The sequence below is a fragment of the Diprion similis genome, chromosome 6 (genome assembly GCF_021155765.1).
Source record: "Diprion similis isolate iyDipSimi1 chromosome 6, iyDipSimi1.1, whole genome shotgun sequence".
NCBI lineage: Eukaryota > Metazoa > Arthropoda > Insecta > Hymenoptera > Diprionidae > Diprion > Diprion similis.
Genome location: NC_060110.1, coordinates 2,201,834 through 2,224,201, shown reverse-complemented (window position 1 = coordinate 2,224,201; position 22,368 = coordinate 2,201,834). Strand labels below are relative to the sequence as shown.

At 39.3% G+C, this 22,368-nt stretch overlaps 1 protein-coding gene across 1 annotated transcript in view; it reads right to left on the bottom strand.

Moving 5' to 3' along the window:
* Positions 1-9,915: 9,915 nt before the first annotated feature.
* LOC124406940 overlaps positions 9,916-22,368 on the bottom strand; it is a 51,902-nt gene continuing 39,449 nt past the window's right edge. Inside the window, exons 3-6 of the mRNA XM_046882635.1 lie at positions 20,615-20,758; positions 13,927-14,258; positions 13,585-13,859; positions 9,916-11,870 (exon numbers count right to left, since the gene is read on the bottom strand). Of these exons, the coding sequence (XP_046738591.1) occupies positions 11,141-11,870; positions 13,585-13,859; positions 13,927-14,258; positions 20,615-20,758 (1,481 nt within the window). The 3' untranslated portion in view covers positions 9,916-11,140. The remainder of the gene's footprint in view (positions 11,871-13,584; positions 13,860-13,926; positions 14,259-20,614; positions 20,759-22,368) is intronic.

The following is a 22,368-nucleotide window of genomic DNA, read 5'->3' as shown; positions in this document are numbered from 1 at the left end:
TAAAAAAAAGTAAGCGTAAAAAAATTTCACCGAACCCAGACATTATCAAAAAGATCTTATATAAAGCGTCGAACATCTGGTGATGGTGTTGCGTTACCGGGTGAGAACGAACGTGGGTCGAGGATTTATTGTGTAGATTCTCGAGTGGAATTATACGTACACGCCTATAATATACTTTATACTCGCTGATATAACATGTCTGCTTTTGAATACGAACCCTGCATGTCATCGGCGTCTCTTACAAATCCGACGTCTCTATTGATCTTAGCTCGGGTGGAGGCGGTGCCTATACTAATATTGATTGAAAAGATCTTTCTATCGGGATCCTTGCAGACTCTCCCGTCTCGTGGTCCATGACCTAAAACTTTTCTCAATGAAACATTATCTTTTCAAAACTTCGTATGGGTCGACGCATTCTGCGGTCCCCAAAAGGATACGATATGCATATCAATTCAGGACAAACCCTTTGTCAACTGCATCAATTCTTCCTTTGATCGAAGGACGGTTTTCATTATTAAACTGAGTATACCGATAAAAAAAAAAGGAATAATTCACCGCAAAATTTTTCTTCTTCATTAAAATCAAATGTGTGTTATTAGATATGAATTTTTTAAAAACTGTCAAAATAGTTACAACTAAAAGAGAATCGATGAGTGAGTAAAAAATTGATTTTTTATGAACACTTGATGATACACAGTTCAATCCTGAATCAGTGATTACAAATTCATACATTTCTACTCATAAAATTGAGTTAACGAAGTATATTAATTCCGTTATATATCTTACAGAATTGGTTTAAAAACAGTTAGATTGCCTCAACCTTGTAACTTTTCCAATGATTACGAACATTTTTCACAAATCACGGGATCATAATCTCTTTTTTAGGCAAGAATTGAATATATTTTTCATACTATCCATTTCATATTATATTATCCTCATCCTTTTTTGAATGAAATTAAAATTTCTTATAAAACACAGAGTGAAAGGCTTGTTTTTTTCATAAGTATATCGAGAGTTTGATTTACTTGATCCAAGATTATCGAAAAATAAAATCATCAGTTTTCATGTATTTGAATTTCAATACATGCACTGCCAATGATTTCGCAATGGCAACCACCCGGAAACGAAATTCTTCTCGTTCATTCACAATCGCAGGGGGTGAAATACGTACGAGTCGTAGCGATTGGTCCGGTAATAACGTCGACGGATATGTCCCAGCGGAGACGTAGATCGCGTGTTATCGCGACACCTTTTCACCTCTCAAGAACAGGGAACGTTGTAAAACCAGCCCCATTGACATCGGACTGCCTAATCCGCGAAACGTTCATAAATCTTGACTGCACGTCAGATTTTAAATCACACCGGAGTAGGAGCAGGCATGAAAAGTGACAGTTTTGATTTAGGTATGAATATCAGCTGCAGGTACCCACACCGTGGCATGAATGAACCTCCCAACAAAACGGCCAACGTCTGTATAAGAACGATTAATTATAATGCGGGATGTGGTTACGTTTCTGTCACAGTAATCTAGTTTGTCGTTAGGTTGTAAGAACAGTCAACTCGGCCGATGGTATCAGACCCGCATTGCAGGCATAGCCTGTACTCATGTGTATCGGTCTATAGAGCTGCCTACCGGCCTGGGACAAGAGAAAGTAATGATCTGGCAAGTTTGATGTGTACAACGTACAGACACATTTATTACATATACCCACACGCGTGAGGAATTTTGCTATCAGATGGGACGAAAGGTGGAGAATAAACGTCAAGGTATTTTGTTTGGAAGGACATTTTTTCCTGCTCCCGTAGGTAGTAGGAAAAGTCCTTGCAAAAGGATATAAGAAGATAGTTTGAAAAGTTTTCTTCCTTTTTTTGGCGGTAATGTCAATATTGTAATAAGAAATTGCGTTGATTAGTTTAATTAGGAACAAAGTTGTGTCCAAGTTTCATGAATTAGAAGAGGCTTGATTGTGAGTAAATCGATGATGCTCATTCTCCGCAAGAATTTACACAGCATTATTAAAGGTTCACGACTAGACTTATATTTAATTAATACTAAAAAGGATAAATATAAAAAAAAAAATTTGAACTCACATGAAATGTAACATTGCAAACTATTTTCGTTTGGTTATTTTCAGGAATAATTATTGTTAGATTGAATTTTTCTTTCCGAGAGAGCAAACGTATTAAAAATTCACGAGTGGTGAACCTCCTATCAAATTTGTAAAATTCACAGTCGGATTTCAAATAGATTTTCTTATATTCACGGAGGATGGTTGGTCAAAAGTCGACACTCTCGTCGTTTTATGCTACACATTTTCATGGATCTTTCTCCCTGTAACCCGTTACTGGACACAGAAGTTGCACGTGACAGAGTCAATGATCGGAGGCCGAGGGATCAGACTCAGCTGGCGACGAGGAGTCTTGATCCGAGGAGATAAGACGGTCGTTGTCGAGATAAAAGAGGATAGGAAATAAGGTATAGAACAAGGCATTTTCTCCGCGTAAACGGCCCAGAGGTCAGAGGATCAGGGGCCATGAATTAAATCACGCGAGACCTATTACGGGCAAGTGGAGGGAATTTCAATTGAACCGGTCAAACAAAACCACACGAATTACATACGGATTACGAGCCAAGGAATACTCGCCTGCGATCATCTGAGGTACGAATAATTCTGCCTTATGTACACTGACTGTACAGACCAGAAGCCCCGGGTGGAGGCGATTTCAGTATCAATTAGCACCACGAGAGTGCTCGATCGCGTTATATATCTGCCATTCCGTCGCGCGCACTTACCTCGTATTATACGTTCGTTGAAACCACGTTAGTACGAAGATTTTTCGCGTGTCGAAAGGAAAAAAGAAACATTCCATACCTCCCAGGCGTTCGAATTCCATGTCAATATTTCTTTCCGGAATCTATTCTGCGTAGAAGATTGCGGTGTGATTCTCGTTTAATTATTCGATAAATCGAAGCGCATTTTCGATTTTTGTAAGGTATTTTTCGCAGTAAGTCGCCGCTCCCAGAAACGTCATAATCGGCAAATATGTAAATATATATACGTATATATCTTTATACACAATAATCCCGTGTAACGATGTTCGTCCACGCTAATATCCGAAATCGCTCAATCGATTTTGATGGAATTTTGTAAATATGTATTGATTGGTCCAACTTGATAGACAGGATAGTTTTTATCCCGATAAGTGACCCTCGATATTTTTTATTTCAAAAAGATGTTTTTATAGAACAAAGGGTTGTATTTCATGTATAAGTTCCATAAGTTTTCAAAAGATGGCGGTGTGACTTAATCTATTGCGCACGCGGCACGATTCACGAGCGACTGTTTTCCAGGGCGGCCAACCGTCACAAATTTAAAAGAGAGTTCGTCGCGATGTATTTAACCTCAAAAAATTTTACAGTTGTCAACTGTTATGACGGTTGGTCGCTCTATTTTGCTAAAGGAATCGTTCGAAGAAGGGAAACACGCTACCAATGTTGTCTATCCTATTCCATATAATTCCATATATCGTCGCGTGAGAGAATAAAAAAAAAGTTATTAAAAATAGAGCGAAGCTTATATAGACGTAAAGAGGGATGCTGGAGTTGCGGTCGAAGATGTGAATCGTCGATCAGCCTCCGGCACTGGGTTGATCGTCGATCTCGATTGCAGTGGGGGAATTTATTTGCATTTTAATTTGCATATTAAAACAAGAGTCGTCGATCACCGAAGCAAGCTGCGAAATATGATACCCTCCCCGCTGCCGTCGCATTAACGTTGTAAAGTTGAGTTACACGACCGCAAGGAAACTCGACGGCCATGAAACCGCCACGCATGCCGATCTTGAAATATGCACCCGCGCCGCTGGATCGCCGCTGCAGACACGCTTACCGATCGGTGGGACTTACCGACCGAACGAATCGGTTGATCTTGGAAGGGGTTGTTCTCGACGATTTCGGGGCAACCTTTTTTCGAGCGATCCAGACATGTGAGACCAAAAATCAGTTCTTAGTGTTCATTTTATTACGAGATCTTAGTATATTGAGTATTCATTACATTATGGTATTCACAAGCTACGAAGATCTCGTTGAAAATACGAAAATGCGAAAGGCTGAAACTAGGAAGAAAAGCTTGAATATCGATACTCTGTTTCAAATCTCTTTGAAATTATTAAATAGTATGTAGTAGACTAGTTTGACTTCATTTTTCGATGGCTTATTTTATTTATAGGAAACTGTTTTACATAGATTCGCTGTATCGCTTCCTTAATATTTCATCAGCGTCATAAAATATTCAATCTCACAACGTTACACCAATATCGAAGTTTTTCTTTATGAGTCCATTAGTTTGTATTCTTGTATTCTAAAAATGAACTTAATAGCTCACGAAAGTAATAATTTGGCAAATACTCAATGTAGCACTATCTTATAATAGAATTAAGAAAAAGTATCGATCTTTGACTAACCAACCACCTTAATGGTAGTGTATAATCGGTTAGGTTGACTCGGGGATTTTTTTCACAAACAGGGTGAAATTACTGAACATATTTTCTCCCCAATGATATTTGCCTATTAAACTGGTTTATTACAGATTGGTTATTATTATAGTAGACTCAATCTGCGTTATAGTTTCGATAGAAAGTGAGTGATGATATGTAAATAGTGAAATGCCCTTGGGCAAGATATAAAGAGAGTGATATAATGATTCAAAAAATTGGAGTGTTTAAATTGGCTGGCTGTTGAAGTGGGTAATTCGACCAGTCACATCTGCTGATGGTTAACGGGCAGGTGATCGACTTATTTAAGAAAGTTTTAGGTCCTCGGTTTCATGGAAGTCAAGACAGGTTCGATTCCGAAAAATATTCAAGCTATGGACTGATATATGCGGTGTCGCAACTAATAATAATTGGATACTGGAATATGGAGATACAAGATTTTAATCAATTTCTACCCTTTTTGGAGATTGGTTAAAAACCATTTCCGTCATATAAATAATAGATATCGTCTTTGGAAGTACTACGAGTAAAATATATTACGGATTAGTTTCTGAACGAACAAAGCAAACTGAATTTGCTTTCTTTCTGAATTTGTGCTGAAAGAATCGTAGAAGTTAAAAGTATCAATTGTCATGGAAATTTAGTATTAGCTTCATTTGTAATTAAATTATGAAAGCTTTTGAGATAGTAATCAAGAGAAAATTTTTTTAATACTTTTTTATATAACAATTATTGGAGGTAGTCCTGATTTGAAAGGATACGTAACCGAAACCAATCCGTAAGTGTGAAATTTCTTTTTAAAATTAAACTAAATGTTCAGCCACTTGTTTTGAATCCTTCAAAAAGTAAGCACAGTCGCTTTGAAAGCAAAATAAGCAATACAAAAAAAAAACAAATTCGTGAAAATGTTTGCAAATTCTTGTTTCCGTTTTTGATATAAGGTTCGGGTTTCTAGTTTTATTTCTTAACACTACAAAGATATCGGGCTGTCGGAAAAGTTCTTCCTATTGTTCTGAGCATCCATTAAAGACACGCGGTTCCAAATATACGAGCATTTGAAGTGGTTGATTTACTTTTGCAAAACCAGCAGTAAGTACCTAAATAAATACTTGATAACCGGGATACCAATTCCCGCAATCTATCACCCTGTAACCTCAACAAGTATTGAATATTTTACAACAAACCGTGAAATTGATAGTTAATCATACGATTGTCGTGTTCTTCCTGAAAACATTTGAAATGACCTAGATTTCAATTTGCGTAAGCCGTTCACGAAAATATAACACTTCAACAATAACAAAAATAGAATATTGTACTTTACCTAGTTCTTCAAGCTTGTTTTGGTAGAATAGACCGGCTGGAAATAATCTTCTTACACAACACGTTTTGTTCACATAACCTCAAAACTCATCCCATGGTTATAGCAGACGTCGAGCGATGAGTTTCAACTCCAAGCACTGCACGCACTGTAGCCTCAAAATGCATGATTAACACATCGCGATTCAATTGAAATTGTAAACGAGATGAGCATGTAGAATTGCGCGAGTCTCGTATGATCTGAACAGCTTGAAATACCGACGGAAACTAGATTCGACGATCAACTGGTTTACACCGGCACGTCGGAGAAGCCTGGTCTCAACCGGTCGTCGGACTCAAAACTCTGTTGTATTTGGGGCATTTCATGCCAACTCGACCGAATCTCGACCTCATCATGTTTACTTTAGTTGAAGCTTTTCAGACGGTAGTACAAGTTCGTTGAAATCCTCGATATTCGAAATTTCATATTATTTTCTAAAGGTTTTCGAGTTATAACTATTTACACATTTTTGCAGATAAATCTTTATCACGGTCCCCGAAAGGTGCGCAAAAAGTTCGGTTTACATTTTAAAATCAATTCCACAATCGATTTTGTTTGCCTTTAATTTTTTTGGTTCTTCAAAAATGTTGGTTTTAAACAAAACAATATTGAAATTCTTTTCATAATTATTTTATACTCTACAATGCCAATCTCAGAAGGCCGGAATGAGCATGAATTAAGTCTTTTGTTTGTTTACACTGTCTCGCGAACTCTGTCTACCTGGGATTCACAATTCACAATCAGTGCGGACTATCAATATGTGCAAGCGTTTCGAGGTTATGTGACTCAAATACAGACCCATCACATTTTAGCCCCTTTAAATTCTCAAAGCAACATAACTTCGAAACGTCTATGAATTTTGTCGGCTATAGCATCTAGCAGCGACTGAGTTGGTCACCTGACAAGCAGACGAAAAACTCGGCTTGGGTTATCTGAATCTTCCAATGAAATCACACGATTTGGCGCATGCGCATTCGGCTGTTCAATTTACTGCCACTGTCATGCGAATGTATTGAAATTAAGCAAAAGATGAAATTAATTTTTTCACCATCACTTATAGGAATGATAATAATTTTATTCATGATGAATATCGCTTTCGTTACAAATATTACAACATGTATCTCATGAAATTGAAAATCTTCCAAAAGTTTTCTCAACCCGTGTCAATATGTTACCTGAGCACGGTGAATCCTTCACTTTCTTGCAACTATAATCGGATTGTGGTGCAGATAAATTATGGGAATTCAGAAACGATGAAGCTTCAAGAGTTTGTCATAAAATAGTGACAACAATAATCTAATCTCTGTTTTGCCCAACTGACACTGTAATCTAAAATTCTAAGGAGAATAAAGCAAGGAAAATATTCAGACTTCAAGAGAAGTAATAATTTTGAACATTAGTTACGCTAACGCCTGACGCCTTAGGTCTATTCTCTTTTCTTCTTATCCCCCCCTTTCTTACCTCCAAAATTCACCATTATAATGTATAAACAGTAGTTTACTGTTATTGTAAGTTTCTCCTTGACATATATATATATATAATATAGATGCTACGTGTGCAGCCAACAGAGTAATACCGGAGCTGCACGAGAGGCTACCAGTAGGTACAAGAATAATGACTTAGGATTAGCTTTCCTCAAATTAGTGTCACACGTCCGGGGTATTTATCCAGAGTTACGTGGTTAAATACCGAGGACAATCTGGTTAAATCACAACGTGTACCGAGTGTAACTCGGGCAAACAAACAGCTACGTGCCTTCCGGATATGTTTACCTCCACGTTGGTGTTGAGGCGTTGCGGGAAAACGAACGAGATTACGACCGAAAGGGTATACCGGGACTGGAGTGATTCCTATTATTATTATTATTATCATCATCATCATCCTCATCATCATTATTAAAATGATAATTATTATTAGAAGTATAGGTTCGGGTTCTATTACCGGCATGAGTAAATTTGAGTAGAATAGTGAAAAATGGGTGAATGGTGACAGGTACTTTTGTTTTTAACCTTTAAATGGTAACGGGGGGTCACTCGTGACTCGCCAAACCATCTCACGTTTCACGTCTCTTCACGTTTTCCATTGTTCATATGATTATAGTGCTTAAACAAATGATCAAATCAGCAATATAGTGATTGATCCCTATTCTAGGATAGTTGATGAGATTTCATGAATTTTGCAAAATTTTTTAGAGCACTTTAGAGTACTTTTTAAAACGCCAGGCTCGAGTGTTCCCCGTTACCATTTAAGGCCTTACATACGTCCAGAATTTTCAAATCGATTTTTTTAAACAGATTATTATTCTGTATAGTTTGAGACTTATTTCTGTGAAAGTCGATTGCAAAAATTCCCCATCGATCCAAAGTTATGGTATCAAATGTGACTATCCGACAAACGAGGCTAGAACAGCTCGTGACTGTAAAAAAAATAAACAAAAACAATTAACTACCGACAAGGAAGGTATACAATACGATGCCGTAATGGGAGATTAAAAGTAAGCTTACAAAACACATAAAAAAATTCATAAAGTTCTTGCTTTAGCTGCGCGCGACTTCGAGCGAAATGCACTTAAAACTTTAAACGCGTTTTTCTCGAAACTACTTTTTCCGACACGGTCGACACGATAACTCGTACAATTTTTAATATTTTTTGATGCAATTTGGATTTTTAATATTTCGTTTTAGAAATTTTATAAAAATAATTGAACTGTAAGATTTTTGACGTAAAACGCATACTTTTTTTTAAACTGCCATAAATTGCTAAAGTTTTCGAAATTCAAAATTCCGGCTCGACAGGCTATAACTACAACTTTATTTTACAAGAATTTTTTTAAATTTTGCAGATCAATCAACATTCACTATAGATATGATGTCGACCGTGGAGCAACTTTTTTTTCTTACAGTTGTGGATCACGTGATTTTTTACATAGTAAAATTTTGTAAGAATAAAACAAAATAAAATTCTTTATAAAGTTTAAATACCAATGAACAATGTGTACTATTTATTTTTATTAATTTCTATTGTTATCCCTACTAAAAAAAAAAATTTCTCGTACACATTTATGGCGCCGCTAGACGTATGTAAGGCCTTAAGGATTAAACCTGGATAAGCTCCCAATTCGCATATCCTTTTGGCCTTGTATAATTACTAGAACACATTTAGATACAAGATTTGTTTTGCAATTTTTTAATTAAGTCAACTGAGACACGAAGAGCCGTAACACGTCGAGGTTGGTAGCTCTGCCGCCTCGGGTGTGGCTTTTCGGTAAAAAATGACTTTTTGAAGGGGCTGATCAGCCGCGAGATCTGCCGAGATAACAGTGAAATCCGAAACGCGTTTAATCGCTCGGCGAAATCTCTTAGCCATGAATCTCTCGGCGAGAGAAGTTCTTTGCCGAGCTAACCGGGAGTCACAAATTACGCTACGCCTAGGCCGACACGCCGCGACCACCTGTGTATACATATATGTATACGTATATGTATATCTACGACTCGGAGTAATTGAGACTCGGTTGCGAATAAAATTAAGCTACTTTGCTCGACCTTATCTGGATTTTCTCCACACGCGAGCCTGCGAAGTGTGTAGAGTAATATTATTTACTGAGGACATCCACTAGGTACGATTACGATGATAAGGATCATAACCATGGCGGGGCGCCCGAAGAAAGTTAGAAAAAATCTGCTCGTAAGCTTGATTTTTTAACGATATTTTGACACGTCGTTAGAAAATGTTTTTCTTTATCAATTCGAATACTTTAGAAGATCTACAAGCACTTTTTGTGCTTTTTATATTATTATATTATATGAAGTAATGTTATGTTTACTCACCCGATGCTCTTTGAACTGTGGTGACGTTATTCTTTGTTGAACGTGATCGCGTTAATTGATAGATGTTAATATCAATGGATTATAGAAGATTGAATAATTTTATTTCACAACTTTATCTTTGAATATACACATAATATACAAATATTACAATTTCTATAATGACAATAAGATAAGGTTATTGAAGAAGTTTTCCAATTATTTCTCATTTACGAAATATAATGACTGCTGGATAATAAGTGAATGTTACACGAACGTTTTATTCAACCTATATCATAACGTAAACCTGAATTTAAAAGATCGTACGTACTAAATATATTATTCCTTAGTTGGTTAATCTAGAGTTTTTATCTCGATCCGTTTTTTTTTTTTTTGTAAGCTTGTTTTTGTTTTTGTTTCCGTTGATGTGATTTTATTGCAGAACTTTTTTCTCAACACGTTACATCATATAATGTCGTCGTACCGATCACATGGCCGAATCATCGTTCAGGATATTACGATACATCAATCGTGCAGCTCGAAATGGAATTTGCTCATACAGATTTTTATTATAGATATACATATACACATTACTGTAATGCCACGGACCTTAGACGATGACTTAAACTTTATTTCTAACGCACACGTGTGTGTGCGTGTGTGTGTGTGTGAGTCCGAAGGAAAAAATTGAGGAGCAAAATTTTTCAATTGCACCGTCATATTACATACCTATATGTATATTATACTTATGTATACTTACATACGTCGTTGCCATGGAATAACGTGAGACCTTTGAAGCACAGCGAAACATTTTCGTTCAAAATGATGATATGATATCGCCTTTAAAGTTTGAAATGTATAAAAAATAATGTCGTAAGAAAAAACACTATTTTCAGACTCAATATCGTTTTGACTAAAAAAAGACGGTTACCCCAATATGCTTTGAAAGATTTCATCCGATTTACTTTGTAATTAAAATCTGTTCTGCAAAGCGTCCATGGAACTTCTGAGCCGGTCTCGAAGAGGCTGTGATAGAGTACGAAGAAAAAAACGCAGTAAAAAAAAGATGAACCATGGCCGCTGGGTGGATAAACCTACAACAAGCCACTCCCGGCAACTGGTACACATTATACATACATATAATACCTATCAGCGTGGAAATCTTCGGTACACATCCGTGCTTCTAAGGTAGAAATCAATTCATCCGTGGGACCGTAATCTCGTTCTGCCACGCGGATCACACGAATGTTGAGCGTAAGTAGATGTAAGTGTGAGTGCGATGCGAGCTGGACACGCGTAATTATACTTGAACGCATTGCGTGGATATAAGAAGGAAGAAGGCACTCCTCCGAGCGCCGTTACCTGGTCGCGCCCAATTACTGGGGCGTTTCTTCTGCTCCGCTGTGGAGTTACGCAGCGATCCCTTCAATGACTAATCACACTGGTGTAATTTCATTGTCACACATGTATAGAGGTAAAGCGTCGTTCAACAGACGGTGTTGTATATTGCCTCCTCGTCCTCGGCGCTCCCCGATGTCTCGGAGATCGCCGAATGCGAGGCGAGTTTGACGTATCCTTGGTCCCGCTCCTTGGTCCCCTTAGCCTCCTTCTTCCCTCCGGATCCGTGCAGTTTATCCCTTCCGAGTTCCTGCAGAGCTACGCTCCCCGTTGGTTCGCAAATCTCAGCATAAATGTCCTCCGGCTTCGGCGGTGGCGTCGCCGGAAGTGGAGTGAGGCTGTCCCTGACCCTTGAGTAGGGCGGGTCGAGGTCCGGATGGGTCTGCACCTCGAGGACGCTCGTCGACACGGATCTCTGGACCTGCTGTCTTCCGGCAGCTGCCCCGGGGAGCAAGGAGGTCGCCTCGGATTCAAGGCTCGCGTAGCGCTCCGGTGACCGCATCCCGATTTCTGGTCGAACGGCGAAGGTGAAGGAGGCGGACTTCTTCGCGGGGTTCCGGCTCCGCCCGCCGTGAGCTATCCTCGATATCCGGTCGAGGAAACCACTTCCGTTGCTGCTCTGCCGTGACTGGCTGCTTCGGTCCCTGATCGTCGTTTTCTTTATGTGCTCCAGACCCTCCTTCAAGCTCTGGAGGATCGGCTTTGTCTCCGGCTTCGATTTTATCTCCTTCAAGTGGAGTTCCTTCAGCTCCAGGTTCGTCCCCGCTGGCTTCGGCGGTGCTACCCTCGGCTCCGTTGCTCTCTGGTCCAAGGCTCGCCTGCGAAACGATTTCAACGGGTCTTAGGCACTGAGGAACGGGAGTGCGAGGTAAGGTGGCTGCGGATTAGGGCTCTGTGATTGATCGATTAATCTTGGACTTCGATTAACTGTTTTCCGATTAATAGATTTGATCGAAATTTTGACTTTGAAAGTACGATTAATCAAAGTCTGTGAGTAATCGATTTATGGCATAGCTCTACTACGGATGGACCCTCCAAGGAAGAGGTATTGCAGCTCGAGTATTCACTGTTGCAGGATTGAGCATTTAATTAATCATGTACTAATTTTTGACGATGTTTGGATATTGTGTGAGGCAGAAAAAGAAATCGATGATTCTGAAAACGGGACGCCACTTCAATCAACCACCAAATTGTAACCGTAAATTGACCCCTATCATACGGGATGAATACTGTAATTAGTTTCTCACGTACAATTGATCGTCAATTTGCCTTTACGTATACCTATAGTGTAGTAACGCAACGACATTGTCCAGTAAATGAATATTACTGTACAATATGAATATCATTTATCGAATCAAGAAATGCCTACACAACGATACGTTTATATCATCAACTTACGAATTACGAAAAATTATACGTAAGCACGTGTAATCAATATATTTCATCAATCTAATTTACTTTTGTAGTTTTTTTCATTTGTAGTCTTTTCAGAAATAAAAATAACATCAAACTATCAAAACACGCGGGTGATTTCACTGAGAATTTCCTGAAATGGAGCTGTGGGTACGAAATATGAATGCGATACTTATCTTGCGCCTATAAAAGTAGATATATATCTGGAATTAGTGCTGCACCAGGGGTCAGTCATATCGAAAATCAGTGTGGAAAGTCTCCTGACATTTTAGATGATTCTATGGAAATATCGTCAAACCTTGTAGTCATTTTTAGAAATTTTACTTGGAATATCAGGAATACCGGATGATTTACAAAAATTTCATGCGAGCCAACACACCGGTGTAAATTTCACATACCTACAACTATGGCGTGTATAGAAAGAGGGATATCTTACTTTTTATAATCCAAAAAGTGCGTTGATTTTGGGCGCAAATAAGGGTGGCGTTGTTAAACTTAAGTTGCCCATCTGAAGTTAGTTTAAAATGCAATAAGTGTAACTGTGTAACTGACCCAAACATTCATTTTTACGGCATGGGCATTAAAGAGTCCACTTTTTGTGGTAGTTTTCGTTCCGTAAAGTGACGCTTTATATGGCAGCGAACAAAGGGGTGAACAAAGTTGCGGAATAAAATCTTTATTCCGCAGTTTTGACGCGCAGTTCGAAGTGCGCATCCCAAACTGGCAAATAAAGTAGCTTCGTCGAACAGATCGCGACATAACCTCACTCTTAGTTTTGCTTTTCAATGCCCATACCGTAAAAAATATTGTATGTCGCATGCCCGTAAACCGTTTTTTGGCTCGGATAATTTCAGTACTCGCTTCCGGCTCGCTTTCGGCTCGCCTTCAGCTCGTCCTGAAATCTTTATCCTTGCCAAAAAAACAGGCGGTTTACAGGCATGCCACATAAATAGCTATTTTGTACCAATTAGCGTCACATCGTTTATTCTACGTGCCCTTTCTTGCGTACAAAATTGACCACATTTTGAACGCGCCGTTCACTTCATACCTATAACGACCTACCGTTCCATTTCCAGCAACCTAGCCTCAACCCTAACCGTTTACTATTGAAGATCTTACCTGCAAGCCGATAGCAGTCGCTGCATCTTCGGCGAGGCCAATAGTCTGGCCTCAGACGGACACCCGAGCCTGGCCCTTTTGACACGAGGTGCAGTTGGCCCGGTAGCAAGAAGCTCCAAGAGTTCCGGGATCGTGGATCCCGGCAGAGGTCTCTCGGGCAGCAGCGGTACCGCACAACCCAGAACGATGGGGCCCCGAGTAGTTTCCTCGAGCTGCATGAGACCCGTGTAGTCCCGAGGAAGTGGAATCGGCAGAGGTCCGGCTACGAGGCGAACCTGTGTTAACAGACCAAACAGACACGTCCATCTCTAGCGCTTCGGCAACAAAGGTTCCTCCTCTTACCTTCAAGGGTAGGTCCCTCCTGGCCAGCTGGTGCACCCTGTAAAGAACGGCGTCGCTGTCCGTGTTGAGGTTCCCGCTTTGGCAAGTCGCGTAGAACTCGCCCCTGCTCGACAAAGGAGCGAACAACTCGTGACCATGAGAGTCCAAGCACTGGGCGTACTGGTCCCGCTCTGACGACCTCGAACTCTTGCCCTCCGGCATGTTGCCGATGACACCGGACACCCCGGTGGATATGGGAGCCCTCCTCGTGTCCTGGAAGACGGCGGCTAGTCGAAGCACCTCTCCGGCTCGAACGGTGGTTTTGGTGTAGTGCGCTCGGAGGTTTCCGTTTTCTGTCAAAGAGAATATCATCAGACCGGGTCACGTCAGGTCAAAGGTTAAACGACTCTGTCGCTCGCTCGCTTGCTCGTATTTGTATTCAAGCCGTCCGAGGTGCCGTTCGGATTCAAATCCGGTGATCAAAGATAGTCCGAAGACGAGATACCGATCTCCGTGTGGCAGAGGAGCTGTTCGTCGTTCGGTACCGAGCTATATGTACCTTCGTACATAGGTAGGTACGTACTTTGCAGTGAGGAGACGGCATGTGCGCGGAGGCCGGTGTATTAATCATGCGGGCTGTCCCATTTGAATATGTCGCCACAAATATCTGACTAGCGATCAACCGGCTATATGGCCATGCTGTATCTACAAGTATGCTTCGACAAGAGCGGAATGACGCATTACAGAGGGCGCTACCTCACTCTGTACCGACTGCGTGCATCGGCTATGAGGAGACGTACTCGGACCTCTGGACCCCACGAGAGAACCTCGAACTGAGAATCATTCATCATTAGGTACTGTTTCAGGAATCCCAATTAAGTGAAATTCAAGCTTTGCTGCTCTGAAGCGTCATTCCCTTGTTACATTTGTATTTTTCTACGCAGAAAACGCACTGAGTGAATAACTGATCGTACATAGTATTCTCCGTTTTGTTTGTAGAGGTTGTGGGTTGAAGCATGTAATCCTTCAATCCTCAAACCATAGACATCTCGAGCCAGTGAACACAACTCCACAACTCTGAGATTGCATCACGTTCCCCATACTGGACTGACAATGAGTTCAGAGAAACGAAATTAAATGTATTTTATGACGATGTAAAACGAACATTGACATGCCGTAAAGTGAGTATCAATGTAAGCTGAAGAACAATAAACATGTAAAGTGTGGTAGAACGGTCATCGATAAATTATTTTTTGTGAGGTTGTCCGGACCCCAATGTACCGTTGTGGGATTAGATCATTCTTTGAAAGACTGTTGTGGAAGCAGTTGATGCTACCATGCACGTTTATTCATGTACCGGTATTGAATATTCAACAAAGATAGTGAGGACACTGTGGCTAATGGCAATAACTTTGAAACAACTATTTTCTAACCGCGTCTTAACTTCTGTGGTAAGCCTATTTGTTAAACTGATGTTATTAATTACCGAAACAATTTTTCAAGAGTAATTGCAATTTGGTTTTTAACCATTCACGAGATTGTGCTTAACAGAGTAGTTCCCACATCAATTTCCGCTTCCCTATCCTATCCACTAATCATATCACCTGCTCTATCCATTGATACACATTTATTTCCACCTACACTATGAGAATCTACGACGCTACACAATTTCCGTTCCTTGGTGCCTGACAACCAATAATTATGACATCTTAAACTAAGAATGTTACGTTACGAGATATAGAAATTACGGTCTCTGTACATTATGTTAGCTGTACGAGTAAGTGTAATAATAACAAGACGTGATTATGGGGACTGCCTTCCTACTTTGTTAGTTCAGTAGTAGAGGCAGAATTTACACCTTACGGCGATTCAACGACTGCAAACGGTACAGTTCGAAACATTGGCTACTGAAGATTCCATTCACAAGTAAACAAAAGACGAGTGTTCTTAAAATCTATGTTCGTTTTTTGCGTTTCTATAATGATTTATTCAACATTTTATGGGTTGGATTAGTGATACAGAGAGACTCGTTGAAACGGTAACGAAAACGTAATAAATACCCTTACCAGTCCAACACGAATAGTAATACTGTACTGCTTCTCAGACCAAACTTTTAGTTTAGCATAAATAATGAAAATAAAACCCGCATATTTTGTATTCTGCAACAGTGAACGAGTGGCACTAATGTCAGATTTATTCGAATAGCCATATTTGTCATAGTGACAACAGTTTAGCATCCAAAAGCATTACTATTTCCCAGTCTAAACGAATTTCGCAAACGACTTGTAGCCTATTCTTCAGAAGTAATCGTCCATCCCGCTTCGCACAACACTTCGTCACCCACGACGTGTCATTGGCCTTTGATGCATACGCTTAAGTCTGCCTCCATATGTACGAGGCCGCAAGCTTTTGCGACAGCTATTAGGTTACGCACGGTTCGCATCCGCGGATCTACGTGTACCTGCATCAACTTTCGTGTCACGGGCAAGCACGCTGCTCCTAGCCACAGCAATGCAGGAATATTGCGCAGCGCGTGACTGTCCGTGCAACGAATAAAGGCGCATGGTGTGCGCATATTATCCTCGGGCGAAATTTTCCTACGTGTTTAAGTCCCGCTTGATAAGTGTAGCCTTGGTACTCACAGAACCGCCCCCTGTGACGCGACAAATTATTGTAATTTTTATATCGAGTTTGAATATAATACGTCCCGTTGCTTTATTTCTAGGTAATTTGAATTTTGAAAGTGGTTTCACGTTTTAAGTCATGTTTTCGAAAAGTGAGGCAATTAATTTTTATTATACTCGTTTTAGAAATAGCGAGTATTTTTAAATTGTGAGGGTCACCTTGCAAAGAATATTCATCTCCACCATTTTATTACCTGTGTAACAAAGTTTTTATCTTAATTTCGTATCACAAATGGTACTTTTAACAGTACCGTAAAAAGGGAATTCAATGTTTTAACAGAATTATTTATTGATATGAGCGTTGTATATACGTATGGAGAACACCATGCAAATCCAACTAACGACTGACCCTCACCATTTTTGATTTTGTTAAAAAATTTTCCAGCAATTGTGCCAACTCTGAAACAATACTCTGAAGTTTTTCATCTTTTTTATTGAAAGTTTTAGTATTTATAAATATTCCGAGTGACTTTGAAAAGTACCTTTTTGAAAATTCTGAAAACCTGTATTTCCATTTCAAACATTTCGAAACTGGGCTGATTTTTTCAAATTTTTTCAAAACTCATATTTTTTTTTTTGATCAACTGCAACATTGTTTAAACCGTTTGAAAATTCCCAAAATTCTGTTTTTTACTTAGAACATTTCTAGACCGGTTTCATTATAAAGTTGATAAAAGAAATTTAAATGTGCTAGAAAAATAGTCTAGAAATGTTCTACGTGAAAAATTGAAGTTTTAAGTATTTTTCGGGGATTCTCAGATCGTTCAAAAAATGTTTTAGCTAATCCAAAAATTAATGGTGCTGAAAAAAATGAAAAAAAGTCAGCCAATCATCGGCTCGATCTTTAAACGCTTGGAACAGAAAATTAAGTTTCTGAGAATTTGAGAAATGGCCCTTTTCAAAGTCACTCTGAATATCTATAAATGATTGAATAGTCGAATAAGAATACTAAAACAATTCAGAGTAGTGTTTCAGAGTTGGGATAATTTTGCATGCAAAAATTTTATAACAAAATCAGAAATGGCGAGGATCAGACGTTGGTCGAGTTCGCATGGAATTCCCTATATAAAATAATCGATAAGATATTCGAACTATTTGTTTAATTGAGTGTCCAATGATGAGTTAAAAAGAAGACCGAATTGCAGTCTTTCTATGTAGGGTAAGTCAATTAAAGTTCAAGAAATTGTTTAAGGTAATTCTTCGCGAGAGTAGAAAATTTAAAGTCAGCAAATTTTTCGCTGCAAAACTGTGATGAAAACGCAGTTTTACACCAGCACTTCAGATCAACCGATTTAAGGGGAAATTCATAGAGGATTCTTCGCAAATGCAAATTAAGCTACACAAAAAGTCATGAACCCTCTTATAAGACCAATATTTCTCATAGTTAACAAGTGCACCGAACCTTCTCCTTAAGTTCTGATAACAATAGTATTACCAGTGAAGATCTCCATATTTGATTTCGATCTACCATTCGACACGTTGTAAATAACGACAACGCGATTTCAAAATTCAGTGTCACCTTCGAAACTCAAGTGTTAAGGTTGTATCGAATAAATTGAGCGTTTTACGAAATCATTTTTCCCCGCAGATATAATTCTCCGTTGCCGTCAGACCGTCTCTCTCTCTCTCTCTCTCTCTCTCTCTCTCACGCACGTTAATCCCAGTGACCTTGGTCGATCGTAAGGCTCTTCGTTTGCTGCACTTAACGCCAAGCCTAAATTACTGAGATCTTGATCGTCGAGTCAATTTCTGAGAGGTTAAGAGGTGAGGCCCGTGTATCGCACACGAACACCTCCACGTTGTGGCGGCGATGCGATGCGATGCCAACCTTACCGCATAATAATAAGTGCAGAGGATGGCTGCAGCCGTCGCGTCGTCCCTCCCGCAGGTTCGAAGGGTTCGCAGTCGAGACGAATGACGCAATTAACGCGACCTGCCGCGCGAATGCTTGCGTGCCGTTTATGGCGAGCCAATGCAGGGAAACCCTCGACGCCCAGGCGACGATGTTGCCTCGACTCGTAAACGAAGCCGTTAAAACGTATGTAAAATAAGATAGCACTGAAGCTTACGAGTGAACCTTACTGTCCGCCATTTTTTTATTCGACGGCAGATTGGAGTGGAGTGGAGTGGTCAATGGAGGAACGTCTTCCGTCAGGAGTGTATGTAAATGCAAAATTTTTTTTGGTGTCTATTGGCCGTCAAATATCTGAAATTTATTGTTCATTTACGTTGTCACTTAATTACGCAAATTTAAAACCAAGCTGTGACAACTTATGCTCTGTAAATACTAGAAATAAAATCTTAACTCTTCCAAGTATTAGAAAATAAGTTGATCACATGAGCAGTTTTCTAATAACAATGATCCACTTCGATGAATTGGAACCTGAAATCTTTGAACTCAAAACAAATAAAAAAAAAAAACTATAAAAAGGTAGCTAGAAAACTGGCTACTCGGTATAAAGTAATAGTTGAGGCACCTAATGTTATTTTAACCATCTATAATAATCTAGTTACTAAATTTGGTGAAAATTTCTTTCACCTCTATAGGATATAATGAATGAATATTCCTTTATGCTCAACAATTGTACTATCTGGCAGAAATAAATAAATATATATTCTATATGTCAAATCTCGAATAGTAAAGAATGATTCAGTCGTCAAACTGCTCGGGTAAGAATAAATACTGTTTTATCCTAAGACGAATTGTTTAATCTCGAATTCAGATAAGCTCCAAAAGCTCAAAGTATTCTCTAAGTCTAAGTGCAAACTTTGTTGATTTTGCCTAAAACTTAAGTTAATTTTCCGTGAAAGAGAGAAAACAATTTTTGGTCAATCACACTTATCCGGAAACTGAAAAACTAACACTAAGGTGTTTTCAAATATAAAACAAAAATACTGCTATTGTACTTATTGTCAAACTCAAACCAATTAGGATGGTCATGCTCATACTCAACGGATCTATAAAATGTCAATTCGATTGGCCATTTTATTTCAAAGTTACGTAATAGTAAAATTTCAAGATCTCAGCATAGGTTCTCACGAAGAAATTAAGATTTAAGCTAAAATTTCCGTGATTAATACAAACGAATCTTTCAAACTTTCTGTGAAAACATAATCTCGGTAAAGAAATTAATGTTACTACTAAATTTGAAAAACGATTGGCTCATAACTTATACGCAACGCGCAGTATAACGCTGAAGAGTAATATTGAAATGAGCTCTAATTACTTACGATAAAAGTTAATTGTGATCAGAGGTCCAAGTGTCTCCTAATCAACGAAGGACGTTTCACAATCTGTACATGTTTTTGAATTTTATTCATCAAACATCTTTCAATGTCACTAGCTTTTGACAGGTATGAAATGACCAAAACATTCTCATGCATCACACGGATGCTGCATTCATTAGGAAGCGACTGTCTCACGTTTTTACCGTCAATGAGCAGACTTTACTTATCGATAGGAATAAAAGGCGCACATTTCTCTTTTCGTGGTCAAGTCCCAAGAAAACTAGTAGATAATCGGAAGACATAAAGTTTGAATTCTCAAAGTTTGACAACTGTCAGAAAGGTTGGCCATTTTTTTTTTTGGTTTTTCGGAAGTGCTTTGGTCTCCGAGATTTTTCTTCGTCTCTCAAATCGTTGATAACACTTTACGGGTTCATCAAGCTTTGAATAGAAACATAACGAGTCAGTTCACTCGCCTGACTTAGCCGCGAAGTTTCTACAATGGTTATAGTTCAAATCGCGTCTAAACGTCGGGTGCATTTAGAAAAGACAATAGCAGAATGACAACAGCAGCAGCGTGAGTCATTGCAGCCTCTGAGAGGAAATTGCACTCTCACCTTATAAGCGACTAGGGACTGCAGTCTTCACGAGGACTGAATTTGAGTGGGCAGGACGAGGTGAGTGGATATAATAGGGTATAAATAAAATACCGTGTACATGTACATAGAGCTAGTTGAAAACTGTCAATGCAGACGGAGCTGCAGATTCAGATAGAATGCAATCTGCTAGTGTAGACTTACCCATTTTTGAATGCGTCAGGGTGTAAGCTCGGAGTGGTTTGGCCAGAAGGAACGCCGGGACTCCGGCGCGAACCAGAGCGCCAACTCTTCTGTAAACTCTCGCACTTCCGGTTCCGCTACCTGGCGATACTACGGAGAACCAACCTGGAAGATGAGGAAGAAAATTGGTAAAAATGATTTATCTCGTGAGGTTTAACACGAAGCTGTTAAAAAGAGTATTTTTAACGTTGAAATATTTTGGTTACGTTATCAGACACCCATGATGCTCAGCATTGAGGAATAAAAATATGCTGCAAAATTGATTCAGATTGAACGTTTAATTGGTATAATGGTGTACTTTACTCACTATGTTATGAAAGCAAATTTCTAACTTGAAGTGAGTATAATTAAGTGTTATTAAGCAATTGATTTCGAGTGACTCGGTAAAGCTTCGACTGATAACTTCAATATCAGTTACTTGAATTTTTCCGTTCCTATAAAATCAACTTGTATTGATTTCTGGTATGAAAATTTGTAAATTTTCTACAAGGTTTTGTTTGAACTCACTATTCAGAAATTTCCACTGCATAGAAATCCAGAAATTGACTTTAGAAACGTGTTAAGGTGCCGCTGACCTGACTTGAAAATATCAAATCGTGACGTCATAAATACGTGCAGAGCCTCTGAACGTTGAACGGTGAACTAAGGCCGCTGATTTCATTGGCTTGTTCTGTTAGATCCAACCAATGATGTCAGTTATAGATCGAAACATACTTCTTGTGGACCATAAACGGGCTGCTGTCACATGAAAAACGCGTATACGAATCGAGCCATGTTTACAAAAAAATAACTGATAGTATAAGTTTTCCCGGATAACGTGTGTGCTTTTGTACGTGTGAATCTCCCTGGCGAGGGTGAAAGAGATTGTGGAACAGTGCAATCAGTGAATATTCAACATGCGGTAGCTCCGATCGGCCATGTTTGTTGTCGCGTGATTTTATTCACTTCATCATTCTTTATTATAAACATTATCAGCGATTTGCCTGAGCTGTGACTGAGATTCACACGTACACTATTATTCAAGCTACGATTTAAAAGATTTCCGAGTAAGATTCATACTCTCGTTATCGCAGGATTCGTATAGGCTTTTTCACCCAATTTCCCCGCTTCTGACGTCACGAAATATATATATGACACGCCAGGTCAGCGGGGCCTTAATTTCATTGACAGAATTAACTGTATACAGAATTCATATGCAACGGTGTATATAAGCGAAGATAAGGGCCGTATTGATAGAATGTCGAGATTCCTTGGATCGCCGTTAAAACGTGAGGGTATGGGTGGGTATAACATATATCTACCTAAAACAACACGGATGGTACATACCTGGGGTAATTTAAATAAGAAATTTACTACCGACGTAGCACAACTGAGACGGAACAGGTCAAGATAATCGCGACGTAATTTACAATCGGGGGTACACATCCGTTTCTTGTCATTGCTGTTTACTATTTGGTATCAGTATTCACGGGGGGTAAGGCTAGAAGGGCCAAGGGGCACAAGGTATATGACTTCGAGTCCGATTAGCAAGCCAGCTTGCAGTTTACGATACGCATACGCTGCCTCTGCCACGCCGCTCGATTGATTTACAATGCTGATTGAACGACGACGTTGGTTTTATTGGATTCAGGAATTATGTTCTGATATGTCGGAAACGGAGTCGGATTAACAAATTAAGAACAACGAAATTCCACTTGACGACGGCGTTTTGGGAA